The sequence below is a fragment of the Bos indicus x Bos taurus genome, chromosome 2, assembly GCF_003369695.1.
Source record: "Bos indicus x Bos taurus breed Angus x Brahman F1 hybrid chromosome 2, Bos_hybrid_MaternalHap_v2.0, whole genome shotgun sequence".
Classification (NCBI taxonomy): domain Eukaryota; kingdom Metazoa; phylum Chordata; class Mammalia; order Artiodactyla; family Bovidae; genus Bos; species Bos indicus x Bos taurus.
Window position 1 is genome coordinate 89316042 of NC_040077.1, and position 27039 is coordinate 89343080.

Below are 27039 nucleotides of genomic sequence, written 5' to 3' on the forward strand. Positions count from 1 at the left end.
GGTCTATCCCTCCCTCCCTCAAAGCTTGCTGGTTTCTACTTCTCAAATATATCTCTTTTTTCAGATCAATTGATTTGTCCGAGGCCCTTGAAATACCTGGGGTGGTTGATGTGATAACAGCGAAGGACATTCCAGGCACCAATGGCACCGAAGATGACAAACTGTTGGCCGTAGATGAGGTGAGGTACAGAGCGTGCTGTCTCATGTGACTTGGCGCAGATGATCACCAAGGTACCACCTCCAGGCAGCTTTCCATGCCCTCCCAGCCCTCTCTGCCACTAGGGGCCAGAAAGCCAGTTCTTCCAGCTTCTCTCTAATGCTTCTCTCTCTCTCTTCTAATGCTTCTGTGTGGGGCTTCCCTGGTGGCTCAAAGGGTAAAGAATCTGCCTGCAATGAGGGAGACCTGGGTTCTGTTCCTGGATTGGGAAGATCCCCTGGAGAAGGGAATGACTACCTACTCCAGTATTCTTGCCTAGAAAATCCCATGGACAGAGGAGCCTTACAGGCTATAGACCTGGTCACAAAGAGTCAGACACGACTGAGCAGACACGCTTTCACTTTTCAGTGCCTTTATAGACCTACTCTTCTGGAATCAGGAAATAACATTGCAAAAAGGAAATTTATTACAGAAAAACAACAAATACTCATTTTCCCACTGTGTACTGTTGAGTCAGTTTACTCTTATTTGAAGAATAAATGCAAGAACTGGCATGTATCAGGATGGAAAATCCTTGAAAAAAATCTAGAAAGGAGAATACAATATACAGCCAGTCTCCATTATTTACATTGAACTCTCTTCCTTCCTGGACCAACCCTCTCCCTACCACCTCCCACTGACCTTCATATATTCCATTTTTAATAAAGTTGCTCATATCATTCCTGACCTTTAATTCAATTCTACCATCATTCACTGGGCACTTGCTTTTGGAGCCAAACTATCTTGGTTCATGGTCTCACTCTGCCACTCTGTATCATCACCTGTGAAATGGTGTCTTGAAACCTGTAAAATATCATCACCTGTAAAATGGGAATAATCAGAGGAACCCAACTCATTGTGTTGTTATGCAATTTAAATGAGCTGATACATGTGAAGTGTTTACAGCATTGCTTGGCATGTGAAGGCTCTCAGTAGATGTTAGCTACTATTGTCACATTTCAGGCTGTTTCTCCTCCAGCCATGAAATAAACCACTGTTCTTTCGGTTGAACTCCAGATGAGGAAGTTGGCTATTGCTTAGGAGCTATGTTATCTTCTCAGGCTGCCAAAACAAAATACCACATAATGGGTAGCTTATAAAGCAAAAATGTATTTTCTCACAATTACTAGAGGCTAGAAGTCTAAGATCAAGGTGTTGGCAGGTTTATCCTGAGGTCATTCTTGCCGGTTTGAAGATGGCTCCCTTCTCCTGTGTCCTCATAGGAGACGGCCTCTTCTCTGTGTATAAGCCTCCCTGGTGTTTCTACCTCTTTTTTTTTGGCCACGCCTCATGGCATCCAGGATTTTAGTTTCCCCACCAGGGATGGAACCCGTGACCCTGCAGTGGAAGCGTGAAGTCCTAATCACTGGACCATGAGGGAATTCCCTTTTCTCCCCCTATGTCTTCTTATAAGGACACCAGTCACACTGAATTAGAGCTCCAACCTTAGGACCTCATTTCACCTTCATTACCTCTTTGAAGGCCTTATCTACAAATACAGTCCCACTGGGGGTCAGTGCTTCAGTTTGGGGGCTGTAGAGGGAGGCACAGGAATCATAGTGTTCAAAATATACTCCCCTTATCTTTAAAATGACTCCATGAAGGCATCCCACATGAATGAATCACCCTCAACAGAGGACATAGCAAATTCCGGTCCCAGCCAAATTCACATCCACTCTGAGGCTTACATTCAATTGAGTAAAATGGCTAATGAAACCATATGTATGATTTAAATTAACTTTTAAATTAAAAGTTTAAAGAATTTTTTTTTAGCCAAGCACATGATGTGACTCCAGTCTGGTTACTCTTGGTCAATAATGGTAACTAAGGCACCAGCCACTGGTAAGTTTGGACTGATAGTACTTTTACCCAGAATTTCCCCCCGGCTTCATGCCTATACTTTTTGCAGGTACTCTGCGTGGGCCAGATCATCTGTGCTGTGGTTGCAGAAACAGATGTACAGGCAAAACGTGCTATTGAAAAGATAAAGATAACTTATGAAGAGCTGGAGCCCATAATCTTCACCATCAAGGTAAGCAGAGTGCCTGGGCTCTCCTATAAGGTTGTAGAATCAGAAGTCCCTTGTAAACTTCTTAATGTGAGACTTATTCAGGGTTCTACTACTTTTTCATCGCTGGTTTACTCTGGAAAAATCAACTTTTCTGGAAGGCATTACTTGCATGAATTAAAATTAGCTTTGGTTCCAAGAAACAGGAAAAAAATAGAAGTTTCTTTGTCCTGCACATTCAAAAAAGTCTAGAAATGGTCAGTTTCAAACTTACATGTGACTCTAAGTGTCAGGGTCTGGGCTCCTTATATCTATTAATAGTCGCTCTGTCCTGCGTGGTTTCCATTCTCTAGATCACACTTCGGTCCACAACAGTTACTGAACACTGACCTTTGAGTCCACACTTCTGTCAGCAGAGAGAATGCGGCAATGATGAAGAGTATATCCCCTCCCCTTAAAGACACTTTCCAGAAGCTGCACATAATCTTTCTACATCTCCTTGGTTAGAACCTAGTCATGTACCACACCAATACTCCTAGAAAGGGGGTCTGGGAAACATACATTTTATTCTAGGTGGCCAGGTATTCACTAGAAACTGGGGGTTCTATTACTTGAGGAAAGTGGTGGGAATGGATATTGGGAGTAATAATCTTTTCAAAACGGAGCCCCAAAGCAGTGGGACCTTCATGATAGAATTCCATAGAAATTTCCATTCTCGCTTCTGGTTCTAGATGATGGAAAACAAATGCAACTTCCAGCAAAAAATAATGAATTTAGATTAGAAAAATCAGATGTAGATTTATGGCATTTGTGTGCTCTAATTCAATGAAAGATAAGTTCATATCAATTAAATAGAAAAAAAAAGAGTACTTAATTTTTGCTTGTGAAAGAAATAAAATTTTTTCAAAGGCCCTAGTGAACCATTTGAACATTTTAAAAATGTCCCTAAAAGGTACAACTTGCTCAATATTCAGAGTGTTAAAAAGGTCATGTTTCTAGTTCTTTCTAAATTAAATCAACTCTATTCCAAATTCCCATTTTGTCAAGTTTGCAAGAAGTTCAGGCCATTGTTCTTGGCTCACACCCCTTTCTAGAGTTGTACTAGGATCCTAACAAGGGTTTTTGAAATATCAATTCCAATCCCATTTCCTCAAGAGGGGAAATGGCACCCAAAGGATATCCTCATGAAATATCCTGGAGCTCAGAACACTTAGAGATCTAGGGTTCCCTCAGAATAGGACTCTCCACCATCAGTAAAAAGAGTTCTTCTGTGAAGAAAAGTAGGTAAAAGAACAGTCATATATACCAATGCTCATTCATCCATTCATTCATTCACATGACTATATATATAAGAAGCAATATAGAGTTCTGTCTAAAAACACTGGTTCTAGAACTGTGATTCAAACTGCCAGGCTTGAATCTTGGCTGCACCACTTCTTAGCTATGTGACCTTGGACAAGTTTCTTAACATATCTGTGCCATAGTTTCCTCCTTTGTAAAAAGAAGAGAACAGTAATAAAACCTGCCTCATCAGGTTGTAAGACTAAATGAGTTAATATTCAGAAAGCATGTAGAACAGTGGCTAGCACCTAGTTATAGCATATATTATATATAAACATAGCATATATTATAATAAGATTATACTAACTTAGGACATATTTACAGATGACAATAAACATACTTCCACACATACTAGATTGACATACTGAGATCTTGGTATAGCAAAAAAGTGAAAACTTCAGCTATATTCTTCATTTTCTACTGCTTTGAGAAATCAAGCATTTATTATTAGGCAAGATGTTTCTGAAAACAGCCAGGCTTGAAAACTGCCTCCATCACTTATTTGAAGCATGACTTTGGGAAAGTTATTTTAACCTCCTTAAGCCCAGCTTCTTCATCTGGAAAGTGGAGAGAATAATAGAATTCATGTGAGAATACATGTAAATACACTATTGTACAGTGTTTGACACAAAGCATGCACTCAATAAATATTAGCTGCTTTCACTATTCACATTGTCATTAACAAAAAAGGCCACGGACTTGAGATCATTAGGGAGTAAGAACACAAGAGTCAGGTGTCCTTGTGAAATATGGAAAACACCTGTATCTAAAGGTTATTAGGTGTTATCATTACAGGGTAATAATCCTAGATTTCTTAACATTTGGAAAATTCTGTTATTAAATTAGTGAGTAATTTGAGGAAAACTGTTTTCTGGAGGGGGGAGAAGTTGCTTTGCATTTTGTTTCTTTAGTGGGGGGTTGATCTTCAACACTATACTCTTGACAAATAGACATATTTGTGCTTACGTTGAACAAAGTAAATTAAATTTTTTTAAAAAAGGAAATAAAGGTTAAGCAAGAATCAACTGCCATAGATCAACCCACAGAACAGCAGGACAGGATGGCTTCCAGTATTCATGTGTCAGTCAGTTCATAATATTGTTGCCAAAAAAAACCCTAGCATAAAGGGCTAGGAAGCCCTTATGAGATATGCCAAATACACAAAGAAATGAACAAACTGCCTACCATATCTCTGTTGGGTTTTCTTGCCCCAGAGGTGCATTAGGACTTGAGTCCTCCCCTTCAACATGAAGTCTGACACAAGTATTTTTATTCATGAAGTGGGGAAAAGGGGAGGGCCCTGAGCCTCACTCTTACTGCATTTGGATCTATCACCTGCGCCCTGGACATCCACATTGAAATGGAGAAATGAGTAGTTATTATCCTGGACCATCATAGTATCCCCAGATCTCAAATCATAATGTCTCTCTAACCCTTGCTGGTTTTCTCTGCAACTGAGAAGGCATTTTCTATGGCATCTCGGCTCTGCGGGGAGTCTGCTACTCAAGGACACACTCCTTTGCTGGCCTGACTCCTTTCACGTGTCCTAGCAGATGGCGATTGTCGGAGTTTGCCGGCTTTTGAGTAAGAAAAATTTGCCAGTGGAAGAAAACGACAAAAAGAATTAGCTTTTTTTTCTTCCTGTCACTCAGGATGCCATAAAACACAACTCATTCCTGTGCCCTGAAAAAAAACTTGAACAAGGAAACATCGAGGAGGCATTTGAAAAAGTTGATCAAATTGTTGAAGGTGAGTGACTCAGGATTGTTTCCTAGAATATTTGTGCAATTCTCTTCTGAAACAGACTGGAGAGCATGTGATTTCCTTTCAGAAAGACCACCCCCTAAAGTCGTGGCATTTTACCAAAGTTCTCCTCTCTCGCTTCCTTTCAAATTGTGCATGTGTTGCTTGGGGTTGGGGAGGGGGGCAGGTAGGGAGCAATAGAATAAATAAAAAATTCCTAAGACTTTGATTAGTCAAGGACAGAATGAAGAACAAAAGCAGAGATTTTCAACTTCTTATCCAGAACCGCAGTCTCTGAAACAGATGACCTCAGTTGTCACAGGACAAAACACCTGATCCATCAGTTTCTCAATCAGGACAAATCCAGCCAGCCAGTCCATGTCTCACTTGCTTTTGAATTCCCCAACCAGAACACACCTTCAGGCACTTTCCTTTACTTGCCCTTAACAGGAGAGGTCCATGTCGGAGGACAGGAGCATTTTTACATGGAAACACAGAGAGTGCTTGTTATTCCAAAGACAGAGGACAAAGAACTGGACATTTATGTGTCAACACAGGATCCAGCCCACGTGCAGGTGAGGTCCAGGATCTGCCCCACCTCCTCCCCAACTTTCCAGTTCCCTCATGGCCTTCAGCCTTCACAGCCTCACAACGGCTGCCATTTTACCTGCAGAGTCTTAGAATCTAAGTATTACACATCAGCAGAGCAACTAAGACCCTGGAACCATTTTTTATGTTTTCCGGTCTTGTCAAGTAAATGAAAGAACAGCCACAACCATTTTCAATTTAAAGTGAACATTCACTGGCTTCATGCTTAAATGTGACAGTGATTGGATGACACAATTATTTCTGTACTTGATTTTTCCCTAAAATAATCACTACAGGCAACCTTTGGAGTAAACACAGCACTTCATAACACAGTATCATTTCCCCAGTCATAAAGTGTTCCGGGTTTTAGTTGCAAACATTTCTTCCTGTTTAATAAATTGTCAGGAGTTTGCAGGTTTTCATCTTACTGGGACTTTAGGTGTAAGCATTTGGCTAGGATCCAGGTTTTGACAGGAATCCAGGACTCTGACAGTTTCCCTTTTGGAAAAGACCACTTTTCTGCTGGAAAGTTTGTTTTATGGAGATTAGCAACATTAATGAACTCAGTAGAACGCTGAAAGATTCAGACTGTCTCAGCTGTTTATTTCTTTGTTTTTACTAACAGTAGGGGTGGATGAATTTTGCTGTTGTGTTTTAGGAAGCAAAAACCTTCTTTACCACTTTACCCTTGTAAAACTTTCCCATTACCTACCTTTTACAGAAAACAGTGTCCTCCACTTTAAACATCCCCATCAACAGGATCACCTGTCATGTAAAGCGAGTGGGTGGAGGTTTTGGCGGGAAGATAGGAAGACCGGCTGTCTTCGGGGCTATTGCAGCTGTGGGTGCTCTCAAGTAAGTGCACCTAGGGACATGGGAGGGCGTGAAATGCACAGAGCTGAGGGCATATCGGCAGCCCGAGGGTCACCTGGGCTGCTGTCATCACCAGCTGAGTATCCTTGGGCACCTCAGCCTCTTGTCTCTTTTATCCACCCTCCTAAAGTTATTGAAAAAGTCAAATGCACTTAGAAGTTTGAATAGGCTAATTTGCTCTATAAAGGAAAAGTGGTACTATTAGTTGAACACCTCCAGAGCTGACACTGCCCCATCCTTGAGCTTCATGGAAGATGACCCATTTAGGGGTGGGGCAAGTCACCTGCCCAAGTGGAGTGCCAAGGGAGAGGCTGCTCCCCCACTTTTCCTTTCTACCACCAGCTGAAGACAAAGCAGGGTGAGAAAGAAAAGTCTCCTGCTCCTGGGAGGACGCTCATTCAATGGATGTTCAGTGGACACAAGACATCCTCAAACAGAGCTCCTGGTCTAACCCCAGCCAGAAGTCTTGCTCCTGCACTGTTCATGCTGTTCACATGCTGACTTTTCTATTCCTTGTTCATTTTTATGGCTGTCTTGTCTTGTTTTACTATGTCAAAGCCCCAACTGTCCTGCAAATTTCAAAGGTCCCGCTTCCCTTGACAGTTTCCATGTAATTCAGAGGTCCCAAAGCACTCAGACATGTGCCTCATTTTGCAATGACAGGTGGGGAGAAGGCAGAATCTGAATCGCATCCCCAGTTTTTTCATAATGAAACTCGATTCACACCCACCAAGGACTCAGCAAGGAATAATTAATTCATTGTATTCCCACCAGGCTTTGTGCATTTAAGGCTTCTCAAACATGACTGTATGTTAGAATCATCTAGGGAGCATTTAAATCCCAATACCTAGGCTACCCCTCATTGACCCTGGCATCAGTCTATTTTAAAAATTCCCCGGTAATTCCACTGTGCATCCAAGTACGAGAACCATTGCCTTAAGTTACAATACCTGCTGTGCATTAAGTACTTCCCAGAGCAGTGTTCCCAACCTATTGATAATAAGAGTCTCCCAAGTTCATAGAAAGTCCTGCTTCCCCACCCCAGACCCAGTGAATCAGGATGACCGGGGGATATACTGGAAACTACATTTCACTGATGCTCCAGGTGGTCCTCACCATTAAAGAAAAAAGGAAATTCTGGTAGAATCGTGGGTTTTCAACATGTACCTGAAGACCCCTGCATCAGAATCACTGAGAAAGAGGTTGAGTCTAGAGCCACTCCCACCCAAATCCTAGTGGTAAGGCCCAGGAATCTGCACTTAGGCCCAGATGCTGCAGAATCCACCAGCACTCCAGATGATTCTTCTGCACTTCAAAATCTGGGAACCTCTGCCAAGGTAAACAGAAAGCCTGAACCTCCTAGCTACCCAAGAGCCCAAATTAGCCAACACAGTAGGATTTATGACTGAAAGTGAAGATTCTAACCCAGACTTCCTAGGCTGTGTGCTTCTTGTTTTTCCAGTTGTGTTGTTAAGTTTGATCTAGATGTTCACACTCTTTCTCCTTTGTAACTAGTGGCTGCTGCTGCTAAGTCGCTCAGTTGTGTCCAACTCTTAGCGACCCCATGGATGGCAGCCCACCAGGCTCCTCCGTCCATGGGATTTTCCAGGCAAGAGTACTGGAGTGGGGTGCCATTGCCTTCTCCGGTAACTAGTGGCAGGGATATGAAAAAAGAATAGATCTGGGTGAGAGTCACATTGGAAGCATAAGAACACAAGTTAACTGACATGTGACATTAATCTTTTTTGGCTAGATCTCCAAACACTGAGTTCTAGAACATAGAGGTAATAGTGATTTGGTCATACATCAATTCGTATCAGTGCCTAGCACACCGTATGCACTCAGTGAATATATAAGTGATGGGTGGATGGTTAAATGAATGCTTGTACATATGAGTGGGAGGGTGGATAGATGGGAGGGTAGATAGTTAAATGAGAGAATGGATAAATATGTAGGTGGATGGTAGATGAGTAGATGGATGAATGGATGGGTGGGATGGAAGACGAATCTAAAATTTGTTTTCTTTAGAACTGGTCACCCCATCCGTCTTGTTCTTGATCGTGAAGATGATATGTTAATAACTGGGGGAAGACACCCATTATTTGGAAAATATAAAGTAAGTATTAAAGAGGAAAATACTAAAGTACCTCATTTTATTTGAATGGTTTTACCCTTTCCTATTATTTTTATTTTGCCAAATTCTAAAAACAATCATCTTAACATCTACAATATTAAAATGTGTATTTGAATACTCATAACGTTTTGTGAGGAGCTTTTAGTAAATCTATTATAAAATTATGAAGAAGCTAAATGATAAAAAATACAGTTTCCAATAATGATAAAAACACTATTTAAGGAACAGGATTTATGTTAGTGATTCCTCAAAGACAAAAAATAAATAAATAAAACTTCAGACATTTGTTATACCAAAGCTTCTTGATGATAAAAATATTATTTTACAATACAGATGTTTGGAGATAATTTGACCAATTTAACTGCAAAATCATTTTTTACAAGTGGTCCCACCAAATGGTTATGAGTGTCACAAAAAGCTCTTTTCAAATAGGAAAAAGAATCCACTAACTAGTGAAATAATTTAAAATTGTCTCAAATTACATCCTTTGTATTTTTGTGCAACTATAGCACAAACACTGTGATAAATAATTGCTGGGATCTGGTTGACAACAATACTTCAAATTTGTAGCTGAGTTGTTAGGACAGATCTAATGTAATTGTTCCCATATCAAACATGCTTTATTTGGGAATTGCTTATGGCATACACATGGGCTTCCCAGATGGTGCTAGTGGTAAAGAACCCACCTGCCATTGCAGGAGACATAGGAGACACAGGTTCAATTGCTGGGTCAGGAAGATCCCCTGAAAGAGAGCATGGCAAACCATTCCAGTATTCTTGCCTGGAGAATCCTGTGAACAGAGGAGTCTGGCAGGCTATAGTCTGTAGTTTCACGAAGAGTTAGACACAACTGAAGCAACTTAGCACACACAGCATACACGTAGCTAGATTTTTCTGTCTGATTCTGTTGTTGCTTTAGATTACTAAATTATTCTATTCCCTGTGACTAAACCACAGCTTTCCATAGCACAGCACAATTTTATTTCTTCCACTGATATTAGTAATTTTTATAATTAGAGAGGAAAAGACCATAGTTGGCCATTAAACCTTTTTTTTCACCTTCAAATAAAAAATAAATGAATACTCACAACTCTTATTATCCTCTAGGCCCAAGAGCAATGTGAAGGCACCCTCTGGGATTGTGGGAGTTGGTGTTATGGTAGCTGTTGAGTTCTTTGGTTTGGGCTGGATTATAAATCAGGCTTCAATTATACCATAGTTATGAGACTGTTTTAGTACTAGTACTTATTAAGAGGGTTCTAGACTATAAATATTTTGGTAATTATAGTAATATAAAATATAATTTTAAAAAACAGACTTTTTGAAAAAAAGTTTTATTTTTAAATATAATTTTGCTTCCAATATTATAATGTGTATGTGTATGTATCCTCAAAGTTTTGCTTGGTTATTCAGAACTATTCATAGACTAGCATAATAGATGACTATGTGTGCATAGGCCCTTCCAAAATCCTTGAAAAGTTTATACTGAACAGTTTCAGAATCCCTCTGCTCCCTCACTTATGGTACTGCTTTGCTTAGCAAGCCTTCCTTCATGAAAACTTCAGCCTAGCATTTGTCAAAATTACCATAAATTCTGAACTTGTACACTTTGCTCCATTTCCTAACTTCTCTGATTTGTTATCCAAAATTTCCCTTGTAGTATGAATATGTAAGTGGCCCCATATAGGTAAATGGTTCCATCGACGTATTTATCCCTGTTTTCAAAAAGGCAAAGGAACCACGGCCAATTCTTTCTTGGTGGAACTACATTAGGAAGTGGTAATTTTTCTTTTCATTCTGGGCTGTGCAAACAAAATGGTCTAGGTGGGAGGAAGGGAGTGGCAACTTCAGAAAAATACGAGGTGCACTCAGTGAGTCCTGGTAGTAACAGCAGCTCATATTCATGCCATCTTTCCAGAGTGACAAAGTGCTTCACCAGTTCAGTAAGATGAGGGCAGTCCCTCCTGTGTCCATTCCGCAATCTCCAAGGCTTTCTCATAACAAGAGGCACTTCTATTCCTTCCGACACACTCTGGAATCCCAGAGACTTTTCCACAAGGCGGAAAACCAAAGACTAAATTAGAAGGAAAATCAGTAAAAAGTGAGAAGAATCTTCCAAGAACAAGGAAGAAGCGGGTAGCAATTAAGTGCTGGGAGACAAGCAAGGATTTTAGAATTCCATACTGACTGTGAAACCAGAAAATTACACGGTGAAAGAAAAGGGCTCAGCAAAATTCAGGTCAGAGGAGGTCTTTGTCTGCCAAGCACTGAAAAACGAGAGACTATCCAGACGTAGTCCACCACAGAGCAAATGGGAGTGGCCTGTCTTCAGTCCTGCCCATGGAGGAGCAAACTTAGCACTAAATTCCAAACATATCGTAAAATGTCCATCATTTGGTGACAGGTGGGATTCATGAACAACGGGCGAATCAAAGCTCTAGACATCGAGTGCTTCATTAACGGAGGGTGCACGTTGGATGACTCAGAGCTGGTACGTATATCAGAAACCAGGACTGTCCTGGTTTGTGAACAGAATGCAGAATTTCTATATGAGTCTTTGTGGAGCAGTTTCTTCAAATACTTACCTCGTTCCACAAGCAGTTCAACACTGTAACTGACTTTTAGAGACAAGGAAAAAATGTTGTCCGGAATATGTAAATATCTCCTTTTACTTTAGGTAACAGAATTTCTTATCCTGAAGCTGGAAAATGCATATAAAATCCGCAACCTCAGGTTCCGGGGCCGTGCATGCCTGACAAATTTACCATCCAACACGGCCTTTCGAGGATTTGGCTTCCCCCAAGGAACCCTGGTAACAGAATCATGCATCACAGCTGTGGCAGCCAAATGTGGCCTTCCGCCAGAAAAGGTAAGGTAGAAATCGAAGTCATAACCAAGGCTATTGAAGAATCAGATGAGGTAGGAAACCAGCTACCCAAGGAAATACCCCGGAAGAGCCACACAAATTAGACCTGGCTCAGAACTCAAGGTAAATTAAGGGCTATCTAAAAGAGTTCACCTCCACATATTGGCCTTCCTCTTTTTGCAACAATTTATTTCCTTCCTTTCTTGTTTTAATTTGTACAAAAGGAATTACTCTTTTTAAAATTCAAGCCATACTGAAGTTATTAAAGTGAAAAGTAAACATCCTTCTTTTTTATCCCCATCCCTATTGGTTGAGGGTGACCATTGTTAACAATTCTGTGTTTACTGTCCTAGCTCTTTCTCTGTTTACCCACCCATCTGTATTTCTACATACATAAACATTAACATATGATGGATAGCTACACTTATATGCTTATTTTCAAAATGAGACTATAATAAACACAGAATTCTGCCCCTTACCTTTTCTACTTGACAGTACGCCTGGCCATCTTCCCATGCTAGTAGAATGAACTACTTCATTCCTTTTCGTGACTGAATAGTACTATTATGTATCTAAATTTATTTAGACACTGCACTATTGGTACATATTCAGTTTCTTAACCATTTTTGCTATTTAATTGGTACTGGTACAAATGTACCAAGGTTATATCTTTGCCTCATTGTGTATATCTGTACAATAAACTTAGAGAAGTGGAATTGCTGGTGCACTTGAAAACTTTTGAGAGATACTGCCAAAAGAATGCCCTCCAAAAATACTATTTTGTGCAAGATCCTAAAGTGTTCATAATATGTACAATATGCCAGACCAAAGAGAGGCAGCCACTGACAAGTGAGATAATTGTTGATAATACTTTTCCAACTCCTCACGCATTCCAAGCAAATCCCAGCCTACTTTTTCCACTTCTATCCCCTGTATCCCCCAATAGAGACCCTCTGCTGCAGCAAGGCTCTCCATGGCTTTGAACCTCTTTGTCTTTAAATGCAACAGGGAGGACCACCAGGTCTGTGAATTGTAATTGTTGGGGGTACTTCTTATGCACAGTGGAATGCCTAAATATTGAACAAGAGAGATGATGGTTATCCCAAGAGAAGTCACATAAAGTGTTCTGTGGATACAAAGGAGACAAACGTCACACTGGCTTGGTGGAGGGGTATGGAGCAGAACTTCCTGGAGAAGATGACACTGGGGTGGCCTTGAAGAATAATAGCACAGAGAATGAAAGGTCATCTGGGCCAGTGGAACACTTGAACAATGAGAGGCAGCTTCATTGTGGCTCCATTTCTTTATCTACAAAATGAGGACAATATGACCTCACAGAGCTCCCACAAGAATTAAATGAGTTAGCATTCATGAAAATATTTGTTTCTATAAACCGGTAGTATTCCAGTGTAACTGCTATTAGTCGTAACTCCTTTATCATTAGAGTGATTGGGGATGATGAAAAACCTTGAGCATATCTCAGTGGGCTCCCCTGCTTCTTTGTCAGATGTTGCAAGTTTCCAGGACATGACACACCCATATTTAAATACATTTTTTAAAGATTTGACCACACATTCCAAAGGCAATTGGAAGGCTTAGAAAAGATCTGCTATTTGTCAGTAGGTGCACTGTTCTCCCTCTCTAGCAAAACAAGTCTTCGTTATGACAATAAATCCTTGCTTTAACATACTGTCTACTAACTCTTCTCCACCCTTTGAACTGTGAAAAAAAAGGATACTCTTCCTCCTCCAGCCCCTTCATCCCACTGCCCTTCACAGATCAGTCACTACCTCTACTCTCCACTTTAAGGAGACAGAAACCCTGATTGATGCCTTGAAGAAAAGAAATCATGCTTCATTATTTCTATAAAAACAAAGACTGAGCTCAAAGAAAAAGAAACAAAAATCCTGTCTTCTCCCCCCACCGAAGTGCTTTAATGGGGAGGCTTTTCAAATCTCTATTTCACAATCACTTTCTGTCTTATCATAACTGCTGCTGCTAAGTCGCTTCAGTCGTGTCCGACTCTGTGCGACCCCAGAGACAGCAGCCCACCAGGCTCCCCCGTCCCTGGGATTCTCCAGGCAAGAACACTGGAGTGGGTTGCCATTTCCTTCTCCAATGCATGAAAGTGAAAGTGAAGTTGCTCAGTGGTGTCTGACTCCTAGTGACCCCATGGACTGCAGCCTATCAGGCGCCTCTGTCCATGGGATTCTCCAGGCAAGAGTACTGGAGTAGGGTGCCATTGCCTTCTCCGCTAATGATTCCATTTCTCACTCACTTCAGATTAGGGAGAAAAACATGTACCGAACAGTTGATAAAACCATCTACAAACAAGCATTCAACCCTGAGAGCCTGATAAGATGTTGGAACGAATGTCTGGACGCGTCTTCCTTTCACAACAGAAGAAAGCAAGTGGAAGAGTTCAATAAGAAGAACTACTGGAAGAAAAGAGGCATTGCGGTGATTCCCATGAAATTTTCAGTCGGCTTTGCTGCAACAAGCTATCATCAGGTGAAGCTTGTATGTGTGGGTGGTAACCCTCCTGTTGGACACACTTGGCTCTGACTTGGGGAGAGCGTCACATTTCCCTGGGCCACTGAGCCCCTCCCCCAGCACCTGGGAGAAGTAAGCAGTCCCCCACCTGCAAGCACTTTCAACACAGCACGGTAGAAAAACACCTCAATGGCAGAAAACAGCAGCCGCAAGCATGAGAGCCACAGCAGCAAAACTGCCGAGATGGGGCAGTGGCCCCACTGAACCCCCACTATTCAAATAGGAAACAGGAGTAGGAACTTCCTGTGGCTAAGTGATTCCTGTAATCTGGTGGTTAAGACTCTGTGCTTCCAATGCAGGGGGTCCAGGTTTGATCCCCAGTGGGGGAACTAAGATACCATATGCCCAGCAGCCAAAAAATAAATTTGTACTTTTTAAAAGGGGTACAGGAGCCCACAAGGTCCAAAGAGGCAGGAGGAGGCTAACTGTTACATCTACAAGTCTGGACTGTATCAATCAATGGAGCATAAACGATCCCAGATAGCTGCCAGTATGGTTTTCCTCTCTGACACCAAGTGTTGTCTTTTCTCCATCAATTCCCCGACACCAACTGGGTGTCCAGCAATTCAGTTCTGGCACTAACTACCCAGAGTTAGCACAGACCCCGAAGATCAAGGGCCAAGCGTACATACTCTCTCTGTCCAGGCATGCCCCCTCCAGCTTATGAATGTGTTCACCAACCCAGAAGCTCCCAGAGCACTGACATTTGACAAGGAAGGGTAATGGATTCATTATATAGGTATGGTTGATTACATTATTGACCATTGGTGGCTGATCTCAATCTCCAGTTGCTCTCCCCTCCCTGGAGACTGGGAGACAAGGCTGAGAGCATCTTCTGACTGTGTGTGGTTGATTTTTGTAGTAATGAGCACCCATTTTGAAATTATTTAGATTCCCTCCATGAACCATCCCATGAGCATATAGAAGACAATAAATTCCAAGGGTTTTAAGAGTTCTGTACCAAGAACCAGGGCCAAAGACTACAGTTTTGGGGAAAGGGGGATTATTATTTTTTATTTTTTTTTATTTTATTATTTTTATATTTTATTATTGGGGAAAAGGGGATTATTATTTAAGTATAGTTGCTGCACAATACTTAACAGGTATACAGTATAATGATTCACAATATGAAAGGTTACACTCCATTTATAGTTACTATAAAATATTGGCTATACTCCCCGTATTGTATAATATATCCTTGTGCTTCATATTTATTTTTTATTATACTACATCTCCTCTCACTTGTATGGCCCCCATATCCTACTCTCTACCATCATCCATGTGAGCAAATTTCTCATCTTGCTACAAAAAAAACCAGCTTTCAATCAAGCACTGACTGTCTCCATTTGAAAGGCCTCCAGCTTCCCCACAGAGTTCTAAATTGAGGCACCCGAGAATCATCTGCTTGGGAGTTGAAGTGTGTTATTCCAGGTCAGCTGATGACTCACAAAGCTGGAACACTCACTCTCTCAATTAGGTATGAGAAGCACTGTCCTCAGAGTCAATGGGCCCACAGTGAATAAGTACTATTATTAGCACCCACAAGCTTCAGTGCTCTGGAGCTGCTCCAAGCCACCCTGGGCCTCTGGGCATCTCCAGACATGAACAGATTAAAGTCCCAATTCCTCCTCCTCCTGGAAAGGAAAATGCCACATTTCCATTCGTCCAGTTTAACAAATACACATTTAGTGTCTCTGTGATTCAGACCTGCTCAGAGTTCTCTACAGCACTCGGAGATGAGCCAGACCAGGGCTCCCTCCTCTGAGAGACACTCAGAGAAGAGCCTGTCATGCTAGTGTTCATTTCCCATGGCTGCTGTAACAAAGAACCACGAGCTTGGTGGCTTAAAATGACACGTTTGTTCTCTCAGTTCTAGGGGCTAGAACTGCAAACTCCAGGTGTCAGCAAGGCCTTCTGAAGGCTCCAGGGAAGACTCCTTTCTTGCCTCCTCCAGCTTCTGGGGGTTCCTGGAGTTTCTTGGCTTGTGGCTGCAGAACTCCAGTCTCTGCCTCCATCTTCACGTGACCTTCTTATGAGGACACTACTCAATGAATGTAGGGTCCACCCTCATCCAGAATGGGTGTCTGTAGTGGCTCAGACAGTAAAGAATCTGCCTGCCATGTGGGAAGCTTAGTTTCAATCCCTGGGTGGGGAAGATTCCCCTGGAGAAGGGAATGGCTACCCACTCCAATATTCTTGCCTGGAGAATTCCATGGACAGAGGGGCCTGGCAGGCTACAGTCCACGGAGTTGCAAAGAGTTGGACATAACTGAGTGACTAACACTTTCACCTTTTTTTCATTTTCTAATCCAGTATGACCTCATCTTGACTAATTACACCTTTACAGACTCTGTTTCCAAACAAGGTTACATTCTGAGGTTCCAGGTGGACATGAATTGGGGGTATAGGCAGGGACACTATTCAACCCAGTGCACCCCCATAAGAGGAAGTGCCAAGGAGGGGTGACTGATCCTTCCCAGGGGGAATAAGAAGGGTTCAGGGACATTTTCACAGAACAGGCCGGAGGTCTGAAGGCCAGGGAAGAGGCCAGGAAGAGAGAACCACATCAGCAAGAACACAGGTCGGCAAGGAGCAGTTGTCAGGCTTGGAGACAAGGAGGGAAAAGACAGAGCTGAATCTGGGAAAGTTCTAGAGACCAAATCCCAAAGGTCCTCATACTGTAGTCAGGAGCCAGTTTTCCCTGACACACAGTGGGGATCTTTTGCCCACCTTACCCAGTGGTGAACCCCTCTTCCCTCTGATTCCATTCAGTGGTCATTTAGGGGCACCCTTCCCGGGCTCAGTGGTAAGGAATCTGCCTGTCAATGCAGAAGCCACAGAAGATGCAGGTTAGATCCCTGGGTGGGGAAGAGGCTCTGGAAGAGGGCATAGCAACTCACTCCAGTATTCTTGCCTGGAGAACCCCATGGACAGAGGAGCCAGCAGGCTACAGTCCATAGGGTTGCAACTGAGTGACTGAGTATGAGCACAGCATGTTCCCAGGCTCCACAGAAGCATCTGGATCTGCTCTCCCAGGGCCCCTCTGCCATGTCCATTATCTCACAGAACATTGCTCACAATGACTCACTCTCCAGCCTGTCCTCCCACTACACTGTGAGCTACTTGAGGAAAAACCACATCTTATTCATCTCTACACACCGAGCTGAGCACAGGTTGGCACGTAATCTGTGCAAACCTGCAATGTTTCAGAAGCTGGCTGAGTGGTCAGCCAGAGAATCGAAGTGGAGAAGAGGCTTTCAAATAGTTGGAACCAATACTCACAACTCCCAAGGTATCCAAAGGGGCTCCCACTGAAACCAGGCTCAGTAGGAATGTTCTTTATGGGCGACTTTAGCACTTCAGTGTCCTACCAGGAAAGCTATCTCTCTGACCCTCGCCACTCTGTGAGCTTGGCGTCTCACCACCTCAGTTCTGACACTGAACCTCCCTAAACGCTGACTTGCACTAAGTTGTACCTTCTGTGTTGTTTCTCTAGGCAGCTGCGCTGGTTCATATTTACACTGACGGGTCTGTATTGGTCACACATGGAGGCAACGAACTGGGACAAGGTATTCACACCAAAATGCTGCAGGTGAGGGAAATAAAATTCATCTCTCTATACACTGTTGACATGACTGACTTTTGGCACTAATTTTAGAGTTAATGACAACCCCCTGTACGTGCACCCTAAGATCTTGACTATTAAGTTGAAAAACTTCTTACATGCCAGCTAGAATGGCAGAGGTGGTAGAAATCAACACGTGTACAAACATTCCTGGAGCTTGGCCAGGGTTTATGGACGGAGGTGGTTCTTAGTGAAAACACCATTGGTGGGCCTGCAGAGCACTCAGTACTTTGGCCACCTGAACTGACTCCTTGGAAAAGACCCTGATGCTGGGAAAGATTGATGGCAGGAGGAGAAGGGGATGACAGAGGATGAGGTGGTTGGATGGCATCACCGACTCGATGGACATGAGTTTGAGCAAGCTCCAGGAGTTGGTGATGGACAGGGAGGCCTGGCGTGCTGCAGTCCATGGGGTCGCAAAGAGTCGGACACGACTGAGCGACTGAACTGAATTGACAGCACTGTTGTGGGTACACATGCAGGTTTATCCAGAGTGGGAGGTTTCTCAACTTTTCTATTTTGAGACCAGTATGTATAATTTTTAAAGTCTGGACAATAATATTGGGTGGCTAATATATTGTTTTGACCATCAGGGACAAATAGTTCATCAACTGTCATCATCCTATAATTTTTAAAAGATTTGTAACACACACACATATATACAAAGTAGGAAGACATAGCCCCAAAAGAAAGAAAAAATAATACTTTAAATTGAATAAATTTAACTGTGAAACTGAAAGTCAGTCAGTCATGTCTCAGACTCTTCACGATCCCATGGACTGTGGCATGCCAGGCTCCTCTGTCCATTGGAATTTTCTAGGCAAGAATACTGGAGTGGGTAGCTATTCCCTTCTCCAGAGGATCTTCCCTATTCAAGGATCGAACTCAGAACCCAGGTGTCCCGCATTGCAGGCAGATTCTTTACTGTCTGAGTCACCAGGGAAGCCCAAGAATACTAGAGTGGGTAGCCTATCCTTTCTCCAGGAGATCTTTCTAACCTGGGGATCGAACCAGGGTCTCGTGCATTGCAGGCGGATTCTTTACCAGCTGAGCTAATAGGGATTTATGTATAATTTACTAGATTGTTATAGTGCACATCTGCAACTTTTGACCATTCAGTCCCTCAGCTCCTTTGGAATACCTCTCCCAAACTCTATGTAGTTTTGAAGGACACCTCAATTCTGTTACCTTTTAATCTCATCCCCCTCCTTGCCTCAACACCTGCCACAGATATAGACATAGGCCCCTGGTCTGGCCAGGCATGGTTCCTGAACCCTGCTGGCTGCAGAGATCGGTCTGGGAAAAAGACATGGCCGAGCAAATCTAATCAGCATCCTTTCCTGGGGTGCTGTGTAGATGCCAGGAGAAAGGAACTATTTTTCCCTTGTGGTTGCTTAGCCACTGTGCTTAGGCCAGGAGTTGTTAGGGGCAATTCTGTGCCAAAGATGAAACTCATCTACGGTTGGAAATAACATGGCCATTATCATAGAAAGACTGTGAAAGACTGTGAGGGGAACTGAATGAGACCACAAAGCCCCTAGACACAGATATACATGACACTAACTCCTCCATCCTTCCCAGGTGTGTGAACCAATAAATTCCTTTTGGATTTTCATCACCAAGAATTAATCAAATTGTCCCCTTTTTTTTCTCATTTTGCATCTTTCTGGAAAAATTCAGTCCTGAATAATATTAGTTTGAAGATTAGCAAGTATGAATAGGTTCATACCTGCAGACATTTAGAAAAAGCCTTTTTGCAAAAACTAAAAAATAATATCAGCCAAAATAACGTTTTTTTCTTCCTTACCTCTCTTTCTTTCTCATTTCTTCTTGGTTAAACATCTTCATTGCCATATGTGTCCGCTAGAGAAACTGGAACGAAAATAACAGAAAAGGAAGACTGAACAGCACACACTAGAGGAGTATAATCAGGTGGAAACAAATAGAAAAAAAGAGTGACATGACATATGAGCTCAGTCTTGTCTGACTCTTTGCGACCCCATGGACTGTAGCCCCCCAGGCTCCTCTGTCCATGGGATTTCCCAGGCAAGAATACTGGAGTGGGTTGCCATTTCCTCCTCCAGAGGATCTTCCCAATCCAAGAATTGAACTGGAGTCTTTTGCATCTCCTGCATTAGCAGATGAATTCTTCAACCCTGCACCACCTGGGGAGCCCCAGAAGAAAAGAAGGAGGAAGCTAAAGTTAAACTGGGGGCACTTCCCCGGTGGTCCAGTGGCTAAGACTCCATACATGCTGCTACTAAGAGTTTGCGTGCTGCAACCAAAGGTCTGATGTGCCACAATGAAATAATACATATTTTTTAAAAGCACTGAACTGAAGGTGGGAACTAGGGCGAGACAGGCCCTCACAGTCCTTCCAAGTTCATCTGATACCGGTACCAACAGACTTAAGACCAAACTCTGAATCAATCAATTTAATTTCTATCTCTCTTCCTGCCACCGTCACCAAGTTAATCTGAATAATCTCAACTTGGCCTATTCTCTACACATGCAAAATTTAGAAAATAGGAAATCCTTAACATCCTAAGTACACTAAATTTGAATTGAAGAACTGCTGTGGAATATTACCAAGAAAATGCTTCAAAAATTAGCATGAGGTCTTACTAAAAAGTGGTTTTAATTGTTATAAATGCATTATGTTAGGCTTTAGAGGATATTGTGGATGTAATAAAAATAAAATTTTAACTAAGAAAAAGAATGACTCAAGTCTTAAAAAGAAGGTCTTACCAGGTTTAAAATTATTTCTTTTTCTCATAGGTGGCCAGCCGTGAATTAAAAATACCCATGTCTCACTTGCACATCTGTGAAACAAGTACCGCCATGGTGCCTAATACAATCGCTACAGCAGCATCCGTCGGAGCAGATATCAATGGCAAAGCCGTGCAGGTGCTTCCTTCTGTCTGTCTTTCCCTGGGTGCTTTCTCCACATCTCTGGTTTTCGTAACTGGATACAGGCACAGTGGTTGGCTTCAGAGAAGTCATCTGTGTCACAGAATGTAGGCTTGGGATCACCAAAATGCCTGGAGAGTGTGTTAGTTGGACCCAAACTGAGATGACAAATAGACCCAGAATATAATGACTCCAACACAACAAAAGTTCTTTTTTTGTGTGTGTATAATACTGCAGAAGGAATATTTGGTCATTTGAGCACCCAGAATGATGGCAGTTCCTCCATCTTCAACATGTGGCTTTCAAGATTGCCCAGAGTGTCATCACTGGAGTGAGCCAGAGAAGGGAAAGAGCATGGGGGAAAACCCGGGAGGAATACAAGTCACTTCCCCTCAGCATGCATTAGCAGAACAGCCTCAGGCAAAGTCCAACAACAAGGGAGGCTGGGGAAACTTAGAGCAGTGGGAAACCATAGGCCCAGCTCTATGGAGGAGTAGATGTTGGCAAACAGTCTCTGTCCCTGGGAGATACAGAAAGAAGAAATCTGGGTACTGCATAATGCAGACCTGTGCAAGTTTCCTGTAAGCAAGTTCTTACAGGCAGGTAGGCAAGCAGAAGCCCAGCCAGGTAGACATGCTGCAATTAAGGTTTCTGCATCAGTAAGAATTCTACCTCAGTACTTCCTTTTTCTTTGTACTTATTTTTCTAAATGATGTATAAAAAGATAAATCTTCACTAATTCAGAATAGAATGATGACTTCATATTTCTTAATTCAAAGATCTTACTGCATATATTTTTGAAGTAATATCTATTTTTCATGTTTCTGTTATAAACTGTCCACTTTTTCCACTGGGACATTGAGGGGAGACATATGTCCTTACTCCCAGGACACTGCAATTATGCTACCAAAAGAGACCACTTTCAAATCCATCTTATCATTGTGGAGACATCTCCAAAGACTCAAAAAATAGACTCATTTTGCTCAGAACAAGTTGGGAAACCTCAAATTCATGAGATCCAATTTTAGGTAGAATCAAACACAAAGCAAGAACTGCTCAGTGTGTATGGTGGGTGTCAGCCCAAACTATGCATTTGTCTTCTAGGGTTTTAGGTTTCTGTATCAAGAATCAGAAACTTTGTCGATCTAGCTTATTACAAAAACAAATTTATTTTCTCACTTCACACTCAAAGCCAATGCCTTAACTGAAGTAGTTTGGTGGTGGATGGATGAACAGACAGAGGGATAAAAGGACAGACAGAGAGTTGAACAATATTTCAGACCCAGAGGGATACTGGCATATCATTGTTATAGACTGAAAAGCACAAATTTGAATGAAAATAATTTTGTTCCACTGATCGTAATGGCTAAAAAATATGAAAGAAGGTTAGGGTTAGAAAAAAAGGGAGAAGGAATTAAGAACATGAATATTCTTAGAAAGGGGATCTGAAAGTAGAAATTCAACTGAGCCCATATTTTCACAGGAAATGAATGAGGAAGAGAAAGCACTCTCTATAAAAGATACTCTCCTCAAGGTCAGGAGTGGTGTGATACCATCCCTGAGTTCCCACTGTGTCAGTGTCAAACACTTCATAAGCATTCACTGAACTGGTCAATTATCCACCAATATTCTTTCAAATTATTTTCAAATTCTTTCAATATTCTTTCAAATCCTAACCTCCAGTCTTCTCTAATGAGCATTCACTTCTTTACTCCTTTAAGAATGCTTGTCAGATCCTTCTGAAACGCCTTGAGCCCATCATTAAGAAAAATCCAGAAGGTACCTGGGAAGAATGGGTAAGTGTTCCACTCTGTCTGTCACTACAAATGAGAAAGTAGTCCACACCAGTGCTGAGAGTGCTATGGTAGTGCATAGCTGCCCCATGTAGACTCAGTCCTAGGAGCAGGTGGCTGTGGGAGAGGGCGGGATTACCTGGCTGAGATGGCTGCTTTGTGAACTATCCCAGGCAGTAGTGGGGTCAGAGCACAGGAAACAGCATCGCTGAGAGGAGGAACAGAAGTGTGTGAAGAATTACCAGAGACTTACCCTCTCTTCCTAAATAAGAAAGAGGAAAAGACTGAGCCTTCCTAAGCCATAAAAAGGTGATGCTTTAAGTAGGGAGGAAGAAAACAAAAAAGCCTAACTGTGAATATGCCTCAAGGGAAATGACTTGCTTCATCCAACTTTACAATGTCCTATATCTTATTTCATTAAAACAATTATCTCACACTGGCACACACATTGGCCAGAGTTTTAACACTTAGAAATGAAGCTGTAAATACCTTGAGAACTAAGCCCCTATATCATGATGTGCAGCAAGATTCCATTTTATTTGCTTAATTTAGATTTCTGAACTCAGTCAGAAGGAGATTGTTAGTATACCAGCTGAGGAGCAAAAATATTAGGATAGGTCCTATTATTGGTAACAAAGCACCAGTAACAATTTTCAAATGTCAATTTTGGTGTATAGAATATTTTCATTTTCCCCTCTCAGATGGTATGTTTATCTTATTCTGACTAAATATGCCCATTCTGCAGATAGAAGCTGCTTTTGAACAAAGAATCAGTCTTTCAGCTACTGGATACTTCAGGTAAAAATTACAATAATGCCTTGACCTGGCTAAGAAAATATGAGGCCATCAAATCACTCTGGGCCTCAGTTCCCTCATTTGTAAAATAAATCTTTATTTTGTGGTCCTTAAGGTTCCCTCTAGGCTCCAAATTCCATGATTTCACATAGGCCTTTGAGCTATGTTCAAAGAAATAGTAAATAATAAAAATATCCCTAATTTGTAAAAATAAATAAACAAATATGAATTGTAACATCTAATCATTATTTACTATTCTTTACCATGAGTAGTAAGAAGATACCATTAGAAATAAGTTGCAACTCAGTTTTACAAATCTCCTTCCCTTTATCATAAAACCTTTCTATTTTGAAGCTCCTTTCTGGGCAAGAGAGATGGATAAGATGCTTAATTTGACTTCTGAACTCAATCAGAAGGAAATTGTTAGTGTATCCGCTGAGGAGAAAAAATTTTGAATGGGCTCTATTATTGGTAACAAAGCAAGAGAGATGGAGAGACGGATAGGATGGTGATCACCACTCATCATTGGTGCAGTGGCTGGCAGTGAAGGCCCTCAGTAGATGCATGTTAATTAAACAAAACACGAAAAGGAGCATATGTGAGTGCTCAGTCGCTTCAGTCACGTCCAACTCTTTGCAACCCTATGGACAGTAGCCCTCCAGGTTTCTCAGTCCATGCGATTCTCCAGGCAAGAATGCTGAAGTGGGTTGCCATGCCCTCCTCCAGGAGATCTTTCCAACCCAGGAATCCAACCAGCATTTCCTGTGTCTCCTGCGTTGCAGGCAGATTCTTTACTGCTGAACCACCAGGGAAGCACACACACAGAGGAGAGCTGATTGTCAAATGCAAGAAGTATTGACATTAGTTTTACAATCAAATGAAACAAACTAACACACACACACACACACACAGAAAATCTCATGAAGAAAGGAGGTAACAGCCAGCCCAATGCCCTGTACATGAGTTCCAAATTCCTGATTTCATCTACCCAACAAAAGGGCAGATCAGCCCTCTAGCTGGGTCCATCTTCCATTAACAACACATTGAATTACCTGCCCTTTTTCACCAGCCCTGTATTACCATCAGTTCCTTATGAGTTCAGTTAGCACAATCTAGGGGTCCCTCACAAAGAGTCAGACACGACTGAAAAGGCCTAGCAGCGTAGCAGTCACTTCCCGGATTCTGGGAATCCTAATAAAATCAATTGAGGTTTTCAGTGTGCAGATCTAAAACTCAAATCTTAATTCCTCAAGATACAGTGAGGTCCAGAGCAAGTGAAATAGTTTGTTGGTTTCTCCTTTTTTGGCATCCTAACTTGAGCACAAAGCATTTCCTCTTTAAAAATGGAGGCAAATGTTAGGGTTCCTGTAACAAGCTAGATTGCAAACACAGGTAGCAGTTTAATTGAGCTTAAAAGGTGGTCACAATCAACATCAATCAAATAAAATGCTAATGAAAATTTTGGTAACTTTTAAAACAAATCAATATTGTTTGCACCCCCCTCCCAAGCTAAAGGACTTTATTTCTTCCATCAGGGGCTACAAGGCCTTCATGGACTGGGAGAAGGGAGAGGGAGACCCTTTCCCCTACTATGTCTATGGAGCTGCCTGTTCTGAGGTTGAAATTGACTGCCTGACAGGAGCTCACAAAGTAAGTCATTTGACAGCTTTCCTCTTGGCAAGTTAGAACGACAACAACAACAAAATGTATTTACATTAATAGCCCCCTTTCATTATGTAATACTTGTACAATAAGAACAAGATTCTTTCAATTACATGGGAATGTCGAGAGATTCAGCTTTATCCTAAATTTCCACTCAAAAAGAGGTAGTTGAGAAAGAATTGCTCATGACAGCCTAAAATGCATTAAGTTTTTTATTCTATTTCAGACAAAATTACATTCCAAAGTTTTGTGGGGTTTGGGGGTTTTGTTTTGTTTTTTTTCTGTCAAAAAAAGGATCTATTCCTAAAGGAAGGTCAATTTATCTATTTCAGTTCAGTTTAGTCGCTCAGTCGTGCCCTACTCTTTGCAACCCCGTGGACTGCAGCACTCAAGGCTTGCCTGTCCATCACCAATTCCCAGAGCTTGTTCAAACTCATGTCCATTGAGTCGGTGATGCCATCCAACCATCTCATCCTCAGTCATCTCCTTCTCCTCCTGCCTTCACTCTTTCCCAGCATCAGGGTCTTTTCCAAGGAGTCAGTTCTTCACATCAGGTGGCCAAATTATTGGAGTTTCAGCTTCAGCATCAGTCCTTTCAATGAATATTCAGGACTGATTTCCTTTAGGATGGACTGGTTGGATCTCCTTGCAGTCCAAGGGACTCTCAAGAGTCTTCTCCAACACCACAGTTCAAAAGCATCAATTCTTCGGCCCTCAGCTTTCTTTATGGTCCAACTCTCACATCCATACATGACCACAGGAAAAACCACAGCTTTGACTATGGACCTTTGTCAGAAAAGTAATGTCTCTGCTTTTTAATATGCTGTCCAGGTTGGTCATAGCTTTTCTTTCAAGGAGCAAGTGTCTTTTAAATTCATGGCTGCAGTCACCATCTGCAGTGATTTTGGAGACCAAAAAAATTAAGTCTGCCACTGCTTCCATTGTTTTCCCATCTATTTGCCATGAAGTAATGGGACTGGATGCCATGATCTTAGTTTTCTGAATGTTGAGTTTTAAGCCATTTTTTCACTCTCCTCTTTCACTTTCATCAAGAGGCTCTTTAGTTCCTTTTTGCTGTCATAAGTGTGTACAAGCTGCCATCTGCATATCTGAGGTTATTGATATCAAGTTATCTATCTGACTAGGTAATTTAGTAAACTGTCTTGAGTAAATGCTTTAAAAGCATATAGTGATGTGATATCTCCCCAAAGTCAATTATCCCAAGGTAGTACTGAGATCAGTAGTACCAGAGATATTCCTGAGATGGATCACAGACATGCAGGGCTTTGTGTGGCGTCTCCACAATCTGTGTGCACGTGCCCAATAACACAACACAAGGGCCAGATTAGTGTGATGTTTCTCAGGGAAGGAAGTAAATTGGTCTCAACAGTTACCCTTAATAAACCCAAGATCTTACAAATCCCCAAATTCATACATGCCACTGTGGCTACATGATTTCCTCAGTAAAATGGCAACAATACCACCTATAGCAAACCATTATGAGGCTTAGATGAGCTCATGATTTTAATTACAAATCCAGCTTCAGAATCTGATGAATAATCGGGCTCATTTATTTACTAAGTGATACCCAGACACACCCACATATCATGGACTTTAAAGTCACTTAAGATAAACCAAAACTATGAAAACGGAAGACCTTCTGGGATCATCAACAGTCCTCCTAGCACTAAATTTGAAGAGCTTAGTAGATGTCTTACCACCTCTAATGTTGATGGGATTCCATGTAGTGCTAATCAACTAGCAAGAGTCCTGGAATAAATTGGAACCATTTGAATAAACCCTAAAATAGTATTTTTAATTCAAGTTTTTAGGGTCAGGGCCTCTTGAGAAACCTATATGCAAGTCAGGAAGCAATAGTTAGAACTGGACATGGAACAACAGACTGGTTCCAAATAGGAAAAGGAGTACATCAAGGCTGTATATTGTCACCC

The 27039-nt window shown here is 41.8% G+C and overlaps 1 protein-coding gene across 3 annotated transcripts in view; it reads left to right on the forward strand.

Moving 5' to 3' along the window:
* Positions 1-27039, forward strand: part of LOC113906061 (aldehyde oxidase 2) — a 77840-nt gene that overhangs the window by 35050 nt on the left and 15751 nt on the right. For all 3 annotated transcript variants that reach the window (XM_027564071.1, XM_027564073.1, XM_027564074.1), the window contains exons 18-31: positions 65-179; positions 2106-2228; positions 5198-5294; positions 5739-5863; positions 6598-6731; positions 8778-8865; positions 11288-11374; positions 11561-11752; positions 14033-14260; positions 17799-17894; positions 20706-20834; positions 22559-22633; positions 23376-23428; positions 24961-25075. In XM_027564071.1, coding sequence (XP_027419872.1) covers positions 65-179; positions 2106-2228; positions 5198-5294; positions 5739-5863; positions 6598-6731; positions 8778-8865; positions 11288-11374; positions 11561-11752; positions 14033-14260; positions 17799-17894; positions 20706-20834; positions 22559-22633; positions 23376-23428; positions 24961-25075 — 1657 coding nt within the window. The remainder of the gene's footprint in view (positions 1-64; positions 180-2105; positions 2229-5197; positions 5295-5738; positions 5864-6597; positions 6732-8777; positions 8866-11287; positions 11375-11560; positions 11753-14032; positions 14261-17798; positions 17895-20705; positions 20835-22558; positions 22634-23375; positions 23429-24960; positions 25076-27039) is intronic.